This window comes from Taudactylus pleione, unplaced genomic scaffold (genome assembly GCF_031769625.1).
Source record: "Taudactylus pleione unplaced genomic scaffold, aTauple2 ptg000162l, whole genome shotgun sequence".
Classification (NCBI taxonomy): domain Eukaryota; kingdom Metazoa; phylum Chordata; class Amphibia; order Anura; family Myobatrachidae; genus Taudactylus; species Taudactylus pleione.
The window spans coordinates 4,595,874-4,614,968 of NW_028284564.1; the positions used below are offsets into that span (position 1 = coordinate 4,595,874).

A 19,095-nucleotide genomic window follows, 5' to 3' on the forward strand; every position below is an offset into this window, starting at 1 on the left:
TGGATGAGCAACAAAATCACAGGGAACACTGACAAAAACAAGATAATAGAGGCCCTGTTCATAAGTGTAGGCTGAAAGTAGTTGGGGAGATGCATGAGAAATACCTCTCTGCTCATAAAATAATCTGACATCTTGCACTATTAGCGCGTGTACACGCAGATTGCATATCTCGAGAAGCCTCTGGGTATGGGATCAATTACTAGGTTATTGTGAATGTTATAGAGGTCTAGTCATATTAGGTCAGGGGAATACATCTGCCTTGAATGTGACTGTATTATGAATGAAAAGATAAGAAAACAGTGGAGAAGCCAATAATTTATACAACTAACATAAGGATCAGAAAACACTTAGGCTATAAAATAATTTTACAAGCAAGTTTAAAAGAAAATAATTAATATATTTAAACAAGGTTACAAAATGTGTCATCTAAAATTTAAATTTTTACAAATTAGACACATTACACATACTTTATTCAACCTGGCTACTAAATTCATTAACAAATTACAATGTACACATCATTATTACAATTATATAGTGTAAGCAAAAATTCATAAAAAAGTGGCATTTAGTACAAGCTGAAATTATATAATTAGAGAACTATTCACTGCTCAGTCCAAAAACTTGTAAATCATGCATGAGACTATATAATCACTTGTATCTCTACAAGCAACACATCTTCTCCAGAAGTGGAAATCTATTAAATTAGAATAGAGAGGAAAGATGTAAGGGATGCAAACATACTGTACATCATCTAATGTTCCTTCTTGCCATTGTCTCTCTAATTTGTCGATCTAATTCACTTATGATTCGATCTTCGTGAGTATACACTCCTGTCCTTAACAAGGTGTCCCTCTCTTCAATTAGCCGTGACAGAAATTCATCCAAGCCTTCATCTTGTGGCCTAGACCCAGAACCCACCACTTTACGTTCAGCAGTTTTAGTTCCATCAGGCAGCTGTTTTTGGTCTTCCTGCAGCCTCAGTCTGTTGATGCAAACAGAACAAATGGTAAAAGATGTGTAACAATTCCAAAGGGTTGGTTCATTGAAGACACTGGAAAAAAAAAAAGTTATACACACACAGAGAACATAATTCTACTTCTTATTTAAATAACAAAACAATGTTGATGTAATGAAGGATATTTTCATATCCCTTTAACCACCATATCTTTAACTGCATAGACAATATATATGCAAATATCTAAATCAGCCAATCATGTGGCAACAAGCAACTTATTGCATAATAGGATGCACAAATTGTCAAGAACAAACACCATATTGTAGCAACAAATATGATTCAAGTGACTTTGACCATGCAATGATTGCTGGTGCCAAACACAGAGAATTGAGTATCTTGAAAAAAATCTCAAGTATGATGTGCAAAACAAAAAACATACAGGAGGCAGCTCTTCTGTGGGCAACAAATGCCTTGTTAATGTGAGAGATCAGATGAGTAAGGCCAGATGGGTTCAATGTGACAGCAACTCAAATACCGAACCATGCACTGAGAGTATCTCTGAATGTACAGCACGTTCAACTTTGATGTGGATTGGCTACAGCAGCAGACCGCACCAGTTTCCAATCCTGTAGGGTAAGGACAGGAAGTGGAGGCTATTGTGAGGGCACGGGAACACCAAAAGTGGACACCTGAATATCGGGGAAAAAAAAAATATGTTGCCTCGTCTAAGGAATCTAGATTTCTGCTAGGACATGCAGATGTTAGGGTCAGAATGTGGTGTAAAGAACATGAATTCATACATCTATGCTGCATTGTTCAATGGTTCAGGCTAGTTGTAATCTAATGGTATGGGGAATGTTTTCTTGGCAAACATTAGGTCCATTAATACCAACTGAAAATCAGCTACAGTGGGTAGACTGTGTTATTTAAATGATGGTCAAACAGCTAATTCCAACAGGATAATGCTATGCCATGTTACAAAGCAAACGTTATCTCAACTTGATTCCACAAAAATGACAATGTGGAGGCCATAGGAGTACAGTGTCATCAAATCTCAATCCAATGGAACACCTTTGGGATATTAGTGAAATGGTAGCATTGGTGTGTAACAAACAAGAGTCAAGTCAACAAATATGCAGCAACTGCGTGGTGCGATCAAGTCAACGTGGAACAGAGGCCCTGATTCAGAGCCGGACGCTCTATCAGAGCCAAAAGCACTCCCACTGACATCACTAGTGATGTCAGTGAGGCCGGCCTCAGATGGTAGGCGTTCCCATGGGAACGCCTCCGTCTGTGCAGCCATGCCCCCGGCACGCCCACCAAAGGGGGCGTGCTGTCAATCAACATCGACAGCACGCCCCCTTTGGTGCGAGACCCATAACGACGGCTTGGCCGTCGTTATTCGGGTCTCGCGCATGTGCACGACGGAGCCGGCTCGGTCGTGTGCATGCGCACTTGGGCAACATCGACCCGCTTGCGAGAGCTCAGCACTCGCGAGCGGGTCTGAATCAGGCCCAGAATCTCTAGGGAACATTTCCACCACCTTCATGAGTTCACGTCACAAAGAGATCAGGCTGTTCTGGGGCAAAGATGGCTCATATCCAGTACTTAATAAAGTGGCTACAAAGTGTGAATATAATTTTATATTCTTTTCCAGGACATTAATAATGTCACACTGGTATCAAGTCTGTGTCCCTGCCCGTGAAACAAATACATTGTACAGCCCTTTTAACTTTTTTTAATGTAAATTAATATATCAGAACGAATAAACAAAAAAAAGTATAGAATAATATTTAATTTTACATTTAGTAATTTGCTATATAGTATGTACAAAGTCACCATGAGGTCACATATCATAAAGTTAATTTTTGCTACCTATTTAGTTCGTTCCGGATTTCCTCCAGCTCTAAACGTTCTGTCTTCACTACATCTTTCTCTTCAGCTGCCAGATAGCGCAATCTCATTTGTTCAAGTTCTTCTTGTTGTTTTTTAAGTCGTGCCATAGCATTTTCTTGCTCACGCTTAACCAAAAATAGGAAAAAATTTAAATATATGAATTACAAAATGATTAAGAAAAGATGTTACAGTATCAATAATACAAATAGTATTGTCTATACTATTTGTATTCGACAAATAGTATAGACAATACTTATTATATACATAACCTAGCTGATTCTATCTAGTGTAATAAGCAAAAAGTTTTTTTCTTGCATGAAAATACAGAATGTGTCCCTCCCATCCTACAGTGGTAGCCATGAAGTGCATGTTGGTGCATGTTGAGCCAAAAGCACCAACATACCCTTCAGATAAACAGCTGCCAGTGCATATTAGGTCATGTAGTTCCACGAAAAAAAAAAAAAAATAATAATAATGTTCAAAATAAAGTTTAACTGAACACACTTAAGGAGCCCATACAGCTGCAATTAGTTGTGGTAATTATGCATTCTGCAGATGCCTGGGTTGGATGGATTGTGAAAATCCAACTTGTAGATAATCAAAAAAAGATCAGAATCGACGAGTCAGGGATTTTTAAACATGCTGAAAAACCTCGCCCCCCATGAAACTGGTGATAATCGGTGTCTGCGAATTTGCTGATTGGTATTGGCAGAACAGGGAATCGCCATTTCGATGTATTGCCCGCGTTACGTTATTATGAAACAAAATTGAATTCCTGTTTTTGATATCGCTTAATCCAATTAGAAGTTCTGTTTTGTAATCCAATGCAAACTCCCCTTTGCCCCCCCAAAAAAGGAAAAAAAACCCCAAAACCATATACAATTGTTTATTACAAATGCCCGCCGTTGAAATCTAGCCCCACGTAGCCACCGTGAAAAAGCAGCTAGTACTGGCTGAGTAGCTAACCTAACTCTCAAATGTAATAAAAAAGTGATTAAGGAAAACATGGCACCTTAACACTTCTGCTACATGAAAATTACTCAAAAATACAAGTGTTAATAGTTTATTTTTTATCAATTAACAAAATGCAAAGGGAATGAACAGAAGAAAAATCTAAATCAAATCAATATTTGGTATGACCACCATTTGCCTTCAAAACAGCATAAATTCTTCTAGGTACACTTGCACACAGTTTTTGAAGGAACTCGGCAGGGAGTTTGTTCTAAACATTTTGGAGAACTAACCACAGATCTTCTGTGGATGTAGGCTTGCTCAAATCCTTCTGTCTCTCCATGCAATCCTAGACAGACTCGATGTTGAGATCAGGGCTCTGTGGGGGCCATATCATCACTTCCAGGACTCCATGTTCCTCTTTACGCTGAAGATAGTTCTTAATGACATTGGCTGTATGTTTGTGGTCGTTGTAGAGCTGCAGAAAAATTTTACAGCAAATCAGATGCCTCCCGGATGGTATTAAGAACCATCTTCAGCGAAGACACTGTGAAAGCAGATTACGATGAAAATAGGGTGTATCTGTTGAAAAATGACAGTTGGGAGCTGATTGGCTGGAGCACCATTTATCATACACAATAAGTTTTATCACTTATTGTGAATAATAGGGCCTCATTTATCAATGTGTTTAAGTCTGGAGACTGTGCTGAACATTCCATGATTTGAAGCCTACCGTCTTGTCCTTTTCTTCAAAGTTAGTTCTGACAAAACTTGGAGGTATGTTTTGGGTTATTATACTGCTGTAGAATTACTGGACCCTTGACCAACTACAGGTAGGTGTTGACCAGAAGGTATTGAATTATTAGTGCAAAATGCTGTGGTAACCATTTTGGTTCAAGTCGCCATCTTAGGATCCAGCAAAAAAGAAAGACCATCATTGTCATGCCTTCAGCATAGGGTTTGTTATAGTGCACTAATTCACATTAGCAGCCCCACCTAGTGGTCAGGACAGCAGCAGTTTAAATCTGATCCATTTTGACCTTCTTAGCATGCCTTAGCAGTCTAGCAATGCATTCTGAGCTAAAGGAGCTGTAAGCAGCCATTTTCCTTTTCACATGGTCCCAGACAGTCATAATTACATATGCTCAACCTGGTACAGCATCCGATGGTGAGTTCTAAGCTTCAACTGTGCCATCATATTGTAGATCTGCTTAGTCAGTAATGCATGTTAGCTGTACTATGTGACATTGCAGCCTGTACTTTGCATGTTGTTTGCATATCCCATGTTATGTATATGTTTGCCTTGCATTCCCATGTACATATAGTAATCGCTTTTTATTGTTTGTTTCCAGTTTTACCATTATCATCGCACACACGTGCACACTTGTTTATACGCATCGATCTGTGTACATCCAGGCAAGTTCCTCTATCGAATAATAAACTCAGTTCTTCAGATCACATCTGACTGGATTATTGGATAATAGAGTATTGGTTATGCTGGCTGCTCCAAATTTTACAGACACTTAGTTCGGGGCAGTACAATCATGCTTCCCCCTCTATGTTTGTCAGATGATGTCACAGGAGTTTATTGACATGGGTTGTGTTGCTATTAAAAGCATTGCCCTTTTAAATTTTGTGCTAATACATACTGGTAGGTTTTAGCTTTTACAAGCTGCTGCTTAGTAAATAAACCCCAGACACTGAGGAGGCATACTGTCACATACTCAATGAATACAAAACACTGAGTGACAAATCAAAGATTTAAATTTGATTTGTCGGTCCATAAGAACTTCTTACAGACTTCAGTAGCCCACTAGTGGTGCTTCCCGACATAGGCAAGCTCCTTTTTCATTGCTGCAGAGCAGCTGTAAGTTCTTAACCAATACATTTTGCCCGAAAAAAGGCCTTTTTTAGATCTATGAAATGTACATTATTTTGATATTTTTGCTAACATAAACTTTTTTTTTAACCTCTAGGGTTATATTTACTAAAGTGCGGGTTTTTAGAAATGGAGATGCTGCCCATAGCAACCAATCATATAAGTTATCTTCTAGAAGGTACTAGATAAATGATAAGTAGAATCTGATTGGTTGCTATGGGCAACATCCCCTGGCAGTTATCACTTAACTTTGTACCATTTCAGGCTATTGAATGGACTTGAGTATCATAAATTTAAATCCAAAATTATACACACACACAAACCATATATATTTGTGCGTAATGTATTTCATGCCTAAGGATTGAACTTGAATCCCCTAGAGAATCCTTCCCGTCACCTGATCTATGTCATAGTAATGTAAGCTGGGATAAATTGGTACACAGATGTGTAGTAAGTGAATGTGTAATTTTTACCATCCATTAAGTACACTGTTACAATTCAACAAATCAGCCCGTTGTGAAATAGTCCTGCTACGACTCAGAAGTTAGGTATTAACGTTCAAGACATTATGGAAAATAGCAGGGGTGCTGTGATGGTTTGCATTTGCCGTGTTATGGGATCTTGGCTAGTGACTCCTGAACTATGTCTGGCTCCACTTTATATCATCAATCTCTCATAAATATAGGCAATACTTTAAGATGCTGTACGTAAATATTAATTATTGCTGGCAACTTGACTGAGTCATTAATACATGAACTCACTGGTTATATATGTGAGGCACGATTATCTATTATGGTATACTGAGGCAATTTTATACAAATCATTAAATGAACAGCCTGTAAGAACAAAGTAGATTACAATGAGAATGATAAAGTTATCAGAGGCTACATATTTGTTTTCCAGTAATAGGACAGTATTTAAATTAAAATTGTATACGATAATTGCGGATTCAAAATATGTAACAGATCCAGTAACTATACTTATATAGTTACTGGATCATTTCACATAACTTAATTTATGGACACTTATGGTTTGCTTTCATTGCATGTGTGGACTGCATGGGTTGTTGCTGACATTTGGTGAAAATTTCATTACAATAGCCCCACTACAAATATATTTACTGAGAAAAATGTTGGTGTTCAATACTTATTTTACCCGATATATATATTGTCGAAGCTGAATAATTGGCAAGACAAGTTCAGTTTAAAATTTAAATCGCGGCAACGCCATCTTGCGAATGGCCGCAAGACGCCATCTTGAAAATGAGATCGCAAGACGCCATTTTGCGAATGGCCGCCTAAGCTCCATTTTAGATAAACTCACATTTTAGTACATGTGGCGATAATACTAATAGCACCATACGTTTGTATCTTTCACCATTTCTCATACACACATTAATACACACAATTGCGCTGTTAACTAGTCGCATATTAGCGAATGCATAGGACTTTGTATGAAACCGCTGTTTTATTAGCTTTATGTGCACGCATCTGCCCCAAGTTAACTAGCGTCCTTATATCAAACCCTGAATACCCACACATTACATATTCACACATAAGGTTCAATACGCTTTAAAGTGTATGATTTAAGTTGGTTCAGTTAGTTTAAATGCTGAGAAATAAAGATATTTGATAACTAAGGTATTATACATGCTAAACAAGTCGTGTTTGGAGTTGCACTGATGCGTACTCTTTTTACAGTATTCCGGTGTTATCAGTGGGGAGATCGCATCATGCATTCTCGAGTTATGGATCACAGAGCCTACAAGCAACAAAATTTATATTTTAGGAACAACTGCTAGGATGTTGCAGGGGGCGTGAAGAGGAAGATCCCCAGCTGTTAGAGGCAGGAAGAGTCTATTTGAACTAGCCTGTTAAATGTGCTGTAACAGATGCTTCTCCCCTGGGAACCAATGACACCAGCAACAAACTTCCCTATTGTCCTGTTTATTCTGGGGGGGTATAAATATGTGTGCATGAACGCTGGTTCTAAGTCTTCGTGCTGAACGCTGTATGACTAGGGGTCTCTTGCTGATGCCTATCTCCGGGTCCGGAAGCGCCTGCGTATGTATACTGTACTTGGGTCTGTATAATTTTCCTTTTGCGCCTAAATTGTGTCTTGATCAATTGCGTGTAACTGTCTGAACTTTTACCTGAATAACACTTGTGCTTTGGAACCACAGATTCCACGTCCAAGTCTTTATTTATGGTATGACTGCATACGCAAATTAGCGTCATCCTTAGAGGTTTATAGAAAGGGTTTTAGAAGGTACAGGCAGGGGTATATAGAGGTTCTGATCCAGTATCGTTAATATAATATATATATACACACATATACACACACACACACACACACACACACACACACACACACACAACCGTTCAAAAGTTTGGAGTCACTTTCAAAAATAAGGACATTTCTTTTTTTTTCAATGAAGATGTCATTAAATTAATCAGAGATACACTCTATACATTGTTAATGTGGTAAATTACTATACTAGCTGCAAACGTCTGTTTTTTAAAGGAATATCTACATAAGTGTATAGAGGCCCACTTCCAGCAACCATCACTCCAGTGTTCTAATGGTACATTGTGTTTGCTAAGCGCGTTAGAGGACTATTGGATAATTAGAAAACCCTTGTGCAATTTTGTTAGCACAGCTGAAACGGGTTTGCTCGTTAGAGAACCTATAAAACTGGCCTTCCTTTGAGCTACTTGAGTATCTGAATCATTACATTTGTGGGTTCGATTATGCTCTCCAAATGGCCAGAAAGAGAACTGTCATGTGAAACTCGACAGTCTATTCTTGTTCTTGGAAATGAAGGCTATTCCATGCGAGAAATTGCAAAAGAAACTCAACATTTCCTACAACGATGTGTACTACTCCCTTCAGAGAACACAAACAGGCTCTAACCCGAGTAGAAAGAGAAGTGGGAGGCCCCGATGCACAACTGCGCAATTAGCCAAGTACAATAGAGTCTCTAGTTTGAGAAATAGAAATCTCACAAGTCCTCAACTGGCAGCTTCATTAAATGTTACACGCAAAACGCCAGTGTCAACGTCTACAGTGAGGAGGAGACTTCGGGATGCTGGCCTTCTAGGCAGAATGGCAAAGAAAAAGCCATATCTGAGACTGGCAAATGAAAGGAAAAGATCACTATGGGCAAAAGAACACAGACACTGGACAGAGGAAGATTGGAAAAAAGTGTTAAGGACAGACGAATCGAAGTTTGAGGTGTTTGGATCACATAGAAGAACATTTGTGAGACGCAGAACAATTGAAAAGATGCTGGAAGAGTGCCTGACGCCATCTGTCAACCATGGTGGAGGTAATGTGATGGTCTGGGGCTGCTTTGGTGCTGGTAAAGTGGGAGATTTGTACATGATAAAACGGGTTTTTGAATAAGGAAGGCTATCACTCCATTTTGCAACGCCATGCCATACCCTGTGGACAGCCCTGGAATGGAGCCAATTTCCACCTCCAACAGGACAATGACCCAAAGCACACATCCAAATTATGCAAGAACTATTTAGGGAAGAAGCAGGCAGCTGGTATTTTGTCTGTAATGGAGCGGCCAGCGCAGTCACCAGATCTCAACCCAATTGAGCTGTTGTGGGAGCAGCTTGACCGTATGGTACGCAAGAAGTGCCCATCAAGCCAATCCAACTTGTGGGAGGTGCTTCAGGAAGCGTGGGGTAAAACTTCTTCAGATTACCTCAACAAATTAACAGCTAGAATGCCAAAGGTCTGCAATGCTGTAATTGCTGCAAAAGGAGCATTCTTTGACGAAAGCAAAGTTTGAAGGACAAAATTATTATTTCAAATAAAAATCATTATTTCTAACCTTGCCAATGTCTTGACTATATGTTCTATTCATTTTGCAACCCATTTGATAAACAAAAGTCAGTTTTCATGTAAAACACGAAATTGTCTGGGTGACCCCAAACTTTTGAACGGTAGTGTATTTTTTTTTAATATATATTACACACACACACACACACACACACACACACGAAAAGTCCGGCACTCAAAAGGTAAAAAAAGAAACAGCCTGCTCCGATGCCTTTCACTTGGAAGGTGATTTAGCAGTGTGGCAATAATAATAATAGCAATAATAATGCACTTAACGCAGGCTAATGTAAAGGCTTTACATTAGACTGTGTTAAGTGCATTATTATTGCTGTGTAGACTCCAAGTGCCATCCACATCTTCACTGCAATATAATTACATATTATATATATATATATATATATATCTATATATATATATCTATATATATATATATATATATATACACACACATACATACACACACACACATACATACACACACACATATATAAGAAATTGGAACGCACACAGCCAATAAGAAGAGAGGTGCCAGGTCCGAGGAGATAACAATAGGTCCCAAACAAATAAACTGGAAGGAACCAGACCAGCACTCAATAAGTATTCAATCACCATAAAAAATATTTAACGTTCCAGTCTAATAGATAAAAAAGGACAATAAAGCAGGGATCAAAACAAGCTATTGAGCATAATAATGAGGCAATACTAATAATATTATATATATATATATATATATATATATATATTGAACACCCAAAACGCAAACAGTTATATACTGTATGTATGCATATATAAATACATAGATCTATATATCTCAAGATCTGTTTCGCAGGAAAATCCAACTATATATTAAGAACTAATCAGGCAGCTTATCTTGAATCATGAAGTTGCAGCATACATGTCAATCCAGTAGATGGCGCACCAAGACAAATACTACATATCAGAGTTGCTGCTCATGTTACTTGCAACCTATCAGAGTTACTGTAGGTTCAGTGGCTTGCTCACGAGTTAGAAGGCCCAAGCATAATTTTGTGTTAATCCCTGAAGGAAAACTGTGCATATGTTGTTTACAAAGACATTTTGTGATCAATGTCTACAATATAAAACATACATCACAATATTAGATGCCACTACTGTCTTTGTAAAATGAGTTCCGCTGAGCAATAACAGACATCCACGTGAGCGAAGCTACGGGCAAACGCTATTATCGGATAAAGAGGTGTCCAGTGTGACTCAGCTTACGCAAAGTGTCTTTTTCGCTATCTTAGTCGCAGTGCAATGTGGCAAAACCTCTTAACGAGACTGCACTGCTTAATTTGAGGTGTGACGCAGAATGAGCCTGAATCTGTATACGAAATCCAATGATGCAGTGGCCATGGCTTTTTCACACCAAGTTGTGTGACTTTAACCATACAGGAATTTTGTTTTAAATATGTACAAAGTTGCAGCCCGGCGTCTGTTACAGGTTGAGTGGTATTTTGCTGCATCTGCAGTGCAAATAAGATGCATATTTAAAATAAAAAATTTGCTACACTACACCGCTCGGTGTGGCTCACTCGCGCCAGGTTTCTCGCACTGCGTGACGTATTGAGCTTAGTTGGGTGAGGCAGTGGCGGATACTTTGGGGGGGGGGGGGCGGTTTAAGAATGAATACCGACTCCTCCCCTCTCTACTCCTTACTCCTCCCACTACAGTCCTACCCTCTCTTATCAGTCCCAACTCTTTTGGGCCCTGCACCTCCCTTCTGTTTTAAAGTAGTTTTAAATTGACGTTTTTCACTCCCTGCTTAAAGCACAGTGGACCTCATTCAGAGGCGGTCGTTAGTTGCAAGCGGTCGCCCTGATCAGGGCAGCCGCTTGCATCCTGAACGGCCGCCTCTTTGACGATCGTTAAGCTGTGGGTTACCACCCACAGCTTAACGACTGACCAGGTTGATGGGCGCGATAGTGATCACCATCGCGACCATCGGGGCTTACAACCAGACCCTAAGGTTGGGTCTGGGCACTCGTAAGCCCCAGGGAACTTTCTGCTCTGATGGCAGAGGAAGCTCCCCACTGACATCACTGATGTCAGTGCGGCCGCCCACAAAACGGTAGGCGTTCGTAAAGGAACGCCTCCTTTTTGGAAACCACCCCCCGGCCCGCCTACCAAACGGGGGCAGCTGTCGATCAACATCGACAGCCGCCCCTTTGGTAACGAGTTATGGAGCGACAGAGTTCCTCTGTCGCTCCGGGGCTTGCGCACGTGCAGTGCGGCCGCAGGCCAAACCATCGAGTAGGTTACGAGCGCATCGGCGCTCGTGACAGACTCTGAATGAGGTCCAGTATGCAGATGCTCCTTACTCAAACTAAATTATTACAGTATAATATTGAGAACGTCACACTGGCACTTTAAATCAATTAAGTGGTTTTGAAAACACATATGGCAACATTTTGGGGGGGAAAAAAAAACAAACTGTTCTTAAACTGAAATATATTATAGTTGAGCAGACCCTGTCACTTAGATTCATGTTGGGAGGTATGCGATGTGCCAGTGGTGTCAACTGCAGCATTATTATTATTATTATTAGCATTACTTGCAGCATTGTGCCCACATGCTAGGATGTCACCAGGTAGACTTGTAGGTGCATCATCATCTGCAGCATGGTGTCCTCATGGCAAGGTGTCAGCAGGGAGATGTGTGCGTGCATCAATATATGCAGCATGGTGCCTACATGGCAGGGTATCAGCAGGGAGACTTGTAGGTGCACCATAATCTAAAGCAAGGTGCTCACGTCAGGGTGTCAGGAGGAAATGTGTGGGTGCATCATTATCTGCAAGCTGTCCCCACACATCTCACTGTAGATTACTGCTTACCCCCTGACATGTGGGCACCATGCTGCAGATAATGATGCACCCATACATCTCCCTGCTGACACCCTGACATGTAATGTGCAGTATGGTGCCCACGTCAGGGGGTAAGCAGTAAAATTACAGCGAGATGTGTGGGGACAGTATTATTATTACCTGTAGCATGGTGACTTGTCAGGGATTCCCATGCTGGCTTCCTCCAGCAGTGGCCATCTTTATAAAGAGTGCAATGCCCAATGGGATTTGTAGTTTATCTTTTACTGCTTAGACTCTGAGCAGTAAAAGATAAACTTCAAATCCCATGCTAGTTCTCTTTCTCTGGTGGGACGGGTGCCTGGATTGACATCTGACTTGTCTCAGTTGCCCTGACAGTATGAGGCCGGCGCGGTCAGGTCCTGGCTGGCGCCAGCAGCGCAGTGCATCTCACCCTGGCCTCTGCTGGCTGCAGGATAAGTGGGCGGGTTAGGGCTGTTTCGGGGGGGCAATCGCCCTGATCATCCCCCCCTTGATCCACCACTGGGGTGAGGACACATCTGTGAAGGTACACTTCTTCCTGGCGAACAAGGGAGGTGTGGGGTCATGACTACCCTGCAAATCACCACTATTAGTACTGGTGCAGTCTGTATTGAACATAACTAATTTTAAACTGCAGTATAAAGTGAGATTTCACCCAGTCACCTACTTGTTCATGCCATGGTTACAGTATTGTAGTCATTTGGGCAGGTAAAAAAAAATAAATAAAAAGTTTGATATAAAAATTTACACAAAATGCTATAGTCAAATCTATTCTTTTTGTGGGCGAATCTAATGAATAGCTCAAGAGGGTTGATGGAATCTGTCAGAGGATTAAACACACACAAGCCAAGTATGCATAAGTTTGTCTCTAATACATTTTTGGAAATATATTAAAGTGCAATACTCAGATACAAGAAGCATCGTATAGTAAAGTCAGATCAAAAACATACTCAGCTGTGTTACGTGAACAGTATAACGGACTCCCAATTAAAATGTATTTTACAAGGAATAACCCTAAATGTTACAAGGTTGTCAGTTTGACACGAATTATACATACAATGTAAGAGGAGGATTTAGCGGGACACGGTGTAAAGTTTTACACAACCTTAACAAAGTCCATTGTATTATACTCAGCATTAACACTTCTGCAAACTGCAGTCAACATCAAAAACCTTAAGAAGCGAAGCAAAAAATAAGAGTTATGGTATAACATACCTTTGTTAACTCATTTTCTTCGAGGTCCATAGTGTCCACAGAAAATACCTTGGGGTATGTGGTTGGAGTGATCCAGGCACCAAACAGTTAACAAGCTCTCAGCTCCCAGGATGCACTGGGTCCTCCTCCATATATACCCCACCCCTGGCTACAGGCAGTTAGATTATCGAGCCCAAGCAGGAGAAGGAAAAAGATGAGAAGGACCCTTGTACACGCTCTGTAAGAGGGAATTTTAGAAGTACAAAAGAAAAGATTACCCAATAACACCAGGTACGTTAGGGTGGGTGTCCTGTGGGCGCTATGGACAGGGCTGTCATCAGGGGGGTACGGCAGGAACTACTGTATCGGGCCAGGACCACAGGGGGGCCCGCAGTGCTCCAATGATTCCACCTGTAAACTGCTTCTTATATACATGTACAAATCTGCCTTTGAAACAGTTTGATAATTTTGCTGTCAAGATTATCGGTGTGCTGCGGGCCCCCTGCGATTGCTCTGGTCTGCACTGAGGTTAATGGATCAGGTCAAGTGATTGTGAGCACTGCCTACTCGGTGCTCGGCTGGGCGCTCTGCACTGCAGGTGTCAGAACTAGCTGCCGGGTATCAGGAGAAGTGTCACGATGTAACCGACAGACAGAGACGGCTTGCTGAACGCTGGGCTTCAACCAGGACCGTGGTGAGTGGAGCAGTCTCATGTAAGGGTTTGGTAGAAAGTGAACTAATCATGTAATGGGGCAATAAAAGGGTGTGTGTGCGGTCGTGCCATGTACATGTGGGCTCCGCACACAGAGGGAGGGAGGCGGGTAAACTGGGGGCTTGTGATGGACCGCACGGGTAATAACTGATGGGGTGGGGATAGGGGCTTGTCATGCTGTTAGGGCTGATAATGTATGGGGCTGGGTGTCTGGCATGGACTGGGGGCTATAACCGCTGCCACTACCTTGGGAAAGCATGTTAAAATGCTGCCCAAGACAATAACATCACTGGGCTGAGTTATTTTTTAAGCAGGTTAATACCAGCCCTGGTCTAATAGTGGGAGGTCCCATCACAAATCAGCTGCCCTTAGAGGAGCAGGGTGGATGCTGTGTGACTGCCATCTGCACTACTAAGAAATTGAAATCAGTGGCAGTGTCAGTGAGGAGCTGGTTTAGTGAGAAGGAATGAAGCTGCAAGGTGAGAACACCTGCTCAGTGAATTGGCAAGAAGCACTCCAGGGGTAGGGGAACACACGAATATGGTTAATATCAACTCATCTGCAGCTACTCATCCCTCTTGCCTTTCCCCTCCCCATGTATGCCTCCGACACCTTCTCTGATGTGTTTCTGTGACCATCTCTCCCATGTGTTTTTCTGACCCTTTCCCAGTCTCTGACCCTTCCACTACCCCATCCCCATCAGTCATTTTGACTCCGCTCCCCATGGTTAGTGGCGATCAAAAGTAGCATGGCATAGCATAGTAAGAGGCGAGACTAAACCTAAAGATAACATGCAAGTACAATTTTTGTCATGTGGGAAGAAGGACTGATGGGTGTTCTAGCCTGTGTGCTCACCGGGCCGGAGGGGGGCCCTGCCTGTTTCATCTGTACTGGGCCCCGCAATTTCTGATGGCAGCCCTGCCTGTGGCCCTCGAAGAAAAAAAAGTTAACAAAAAGGTATGTTATACCATAACTCTTATTTTCTTCTTCGGGGTTCATACGGTCCACAGAAAATACCTTGGGGATGTCCCAAAGCAGTTCCTCTAAGGGTGGGGACACTACTGTGTTTCAGTAGAAAGGAGAATCCTACGCCCATAGGAAGCATCCTGAGATGCAAATGTGTCAAATGCGTAAAATGTGACAATGTTGTGCATGGAAGACCACGTGGCTGCCTTGCATATTTGTTCAGCAGAGGCACCACGACGAACCACAAACGATGGTCCCACAGATCGAGTAGAATGTACAGTTACCGTGTTTGGAACAACAAGACTAGCTTGTGTGTACGCTTGAGAAATTGTCATATGGACACATCTGGCCAAAGTCTGTTTGTTGGCTGGCCAGCCACATTTATAACAGCCATACAACACAAATAGAGAATCTGACTTCCTAATGGAGTTGGAGGGAACTACATAGATACGTAGTGCACGGACAACATCCAGTGATGCTTCACCTGCCGAGAGGACTGAAGCTTGCAAAGCCGGAACCACAATTTCTTCATTTACATGAAACCGGGATACCACCTTAGAAAGGTACCCTGCCCTAGTACGAAGAACAGCTCTATCCTTATGAAATATCAAAAAAGGAGAGCGGAAAAAAAGGGCTGCCAAATCAGATACCCTATGGGCAGAAGCGATAGCCAGAAGAAAAACTGTCTTCGCTGTCAACTACTTTAGGTCTGATTTCAGGGGTTCAAATGGGGGAGCCTGTAAAGCCCTGAGAACCAATGTCAAATCCCACAGGGCTACCGAGGGGACAAAGGGAGGCTGAACCCTCTGAAAAAATATTCTAACATCAGGCAATGGTGCGATCCTTCGCTGAAACAAAACTGTCTGGCCACCTCAGGGTGGCCAGACGGAGACCCCGATTTAACCCAGCCTGAAGAAAAGAAAGCACTCGAGAGGCCCTAAACACATCAGGATCACATTTTCTAAGTTCACACCACTGAAAATATGAGTGCCAAATTCTGTAATAAAAGCGGGCAGAGGAAGGTTTCCGTGCCCTCAGCTTTGTCTGAATTACAGAATTGGAAAAACCTTTTGCTTTTAAGACGAAGGTCTCAAGAGCCACGCCGTCAAAGACAGACGATGAAGATCTGGATACAGGCAGGGACCATGTATTAACAGGTCTGGCCTTAGAGGAAGAGGCCACGGAGTATCTATGGAGAGACTCTTTAGGTCGGTGAACCAATGGCTTCTGGTCCAAGCAGGAGCTAGCAGTATTACTGTCCCGCCTTCCTGCATGACCTTCTCGATGACCCATGGAAGAGAAAACGGAGGAAACAGATATGCCAGTCTGAAATTCCACCTCACTGCCAGAGCGTCCACAAACTCGGCTGCAGGATCCCTGGTTCTAGACCCGCAACTGTGGACCCTGTGGTTGTGACTTGAGGCCATGAAGTCTACGTCTGGAGGACCCCATCTGTCCACCAGGCTCTGAAATACCTGTGGATGAAGAGCCCACTCTCCGGCGTGTATATCCTGCCGACTTAGGAAGTCCGCTTCCCAATTGAGGACTCCTGGTATGAACACAGCGGATATCGCCGGAAGGTGATATTCTGCCCAGACCAGAATGTGTGTTACTTCCACCATGGCAGCCTGGCTCTGCGTGCCTCCCTGATGGTTGAGGTAGGCTACTGTGGTGGAGTTGTCGGATTGTACCTAGACAGGTCTGCCCTTTAGTATTTCCTGTGCTTGAACAAGCGCTCTGAATACTGCCCTTAGTTCCTGGACGTTTATGGATAGGAGACTTTCCCTGGTCGTCCATATTCCTTTGAATGTGTGTCGACCTGTCACTGCGCCTCATCCGCCGAGGCAGGCATCAGTCGTAAGCAGTACCCAATCCGGAATCCAGAATGGGCAACACTTGTTGAGACGGTACGTCTGCAACCAGTCACACTTCTGGTGGATCGTCTGTGACTTTATTGAGTGGTACTCCCGGTTCCAGTGCAAGAGAATTAACCGCTGCAATAGTCTGGAGTGGAACTGGGCATATTCCACCATGTCACAGGCGGACACCATGGATCCCAGAACCTGCATTGCTGCATAAACAGATACTGACCGGCTATGAAGAAGCCTGCGTATCCGCAGCTGAAGGGCCGCGATCTTGTCTTTTGGCAGATATATCCTCTGTGCCAGAGAATCCAAGAGCACCCCTAAATGCAACATCTGCTGTACTGGCAGAAGCATTGACTTCTTCCAATTTATGATCCATCCAAGTCTGTGTTAAAAAGGCAAATATCAGTCTGAGATGATGCTGCTGCAACTCTTGTGGCGATTGTGCCAATAGTAGGAGATCGTTCAAGTATGGCAGTATCGTGACTCCCTGGCGCCCGAGGCAGGCCGTCATTACTGCCATGATTTTGATAAACACTCGAGGGGCCGTTGATAAACCAAAAGGCAGTGCCTCAAACATTTCCCGTTGGTGGGATGGTGTAATTGGTACATGAAGATATGCATCCTGAATATCCAAAGACACAATGAAATCCCCCGGTTCCATTGCGAACACAATCGACCGAAGGGTTTCCATACAAAACCTGGGTACCCAGATAAATGTGTTGAGTCCTTTCAGGTTTAGAATAGGCAGGTGAGACCCATTGGGTTGCTGAATCAAGAAGAGGTTGGAATAATATCCCTTTTCTAGTTGATTCACTGGAACCGGGATTATTACCCCTGACAACAGCACGGAGTGTATAGCCTGCTGGATGGCCAAGGCTTTCGCAGAATCCGCTGCCGGAGTTGTGCAGAAAAACCTTTGCGGGAGACTTCTCCAGAAAGTAAGGGCGTACCACTGGGAGACCACCTCCCATACCCAAGCATCTGTTGTTGTGAGATGCCAAGTGTCTGAAAACTGAAGAAGTCGGCCTCCTACCCTGGGATCCCCCGGGGGGAGGCCCGTCCCCATCAGGCTGCAGGATTATCTTCAGACCTGGAAGCCGGACGTCTGTTTGGCCAGGACTTTTTAGACTGTGGTTTCCTGCGAGAACTGGTTCTAGAGGAAGATTGACCTTTTGCTTTTCATTGCGGCCAAAAGGTCTAGTAGTAGATGCTGAAGGTAGACCAGCCGTTTTAGAGGCTGCCACCGTAGCAACAATCTTATCTAATTCTGTGCCAAACAAAATGCTTCCCGTAAACGGAAGGGATTCCAGGGCTTTCTCAGATCCTGCATCTGCTTTCCAGTCTCTTAACCAAAGGGCTCTCCGAGCCACAACTTAAGACAGCTGATGCTTTAGAGGATAATATACCAGCATCTAATTCTGCCTCTCCCAAATAGGACGCTGCCTCCTTAACATAGGAGATAATTGTCAGCCGTTCCTTGGAAGCTTCTGGAAGAGAATCTTCCAGTGCCTTCATCCACTCAATGGCATTGGAAACCCAGACCGTAGCCATGGCCGGGAAAGTAACAGCTCCTGATAGAGAGAAGACTGCCTTGAGACAGGCTTCAAGTCTCCTATCTGTGGAACATTTAAGAGAGGATGCAGATGGTATGGGCAATGTGGCACTCCTTATTAGATGTGCCACATGTGCGTCTAGATGGCGGAACGTCCAATTTGGTGCACTTATACAATGGAAAAGGGTAATATGGAATTTCCTATCTGGAGAGCTCCATGCTTCCCCTATAAAAGTTCCGATAGGTGCTTAGACTTGGGAAATTCAGCTTTCACAACTTTCTGGCGTTTGAATACTGGAGCCTTTCTTTGTACCGACTCCTCATCGTCTATGTTTAGTACAGCTTTGACCACCCTAATCAGGGAGGGGACATATGCTGTTGGAAAACAGTCTTCCTCTCCTGAGAAAGA

The 19,095-nt window shown here is 42.7% G+C and overlaps 1 protein-coding gene across 2 annotated transcripts in view; it reads right to left on the bottom strand.

The window, feature by feature from the left end:
- Positions 1-367: 367 nt before the first annotated feature.
- The window catches only part of CEP120 (centrosomal protein 120), a 103,863-nt gene continuing 85,135 nt past the window's right edge, over positions 368-19,095 (bottom strand). For both annotated transcript variants that reach the window (XM_088475161.1, XM_088475160.1), the window contains exons 19-20: positions 2,831-2,976; positions 368-982 (exon numbers count right to left, since the gene is read on the bottom strand). In XM_088475161.1, coding sequence (XP_088331287.1) covers positions 748-982; positions 2,831-2,976 — 381 coding nt within the window. In that variant the 3' untranslated portion in view covers positions 368-747. The remainder of the gene's footprint in view (positions 983-2,830; positions 2,977-19,095) is intronic.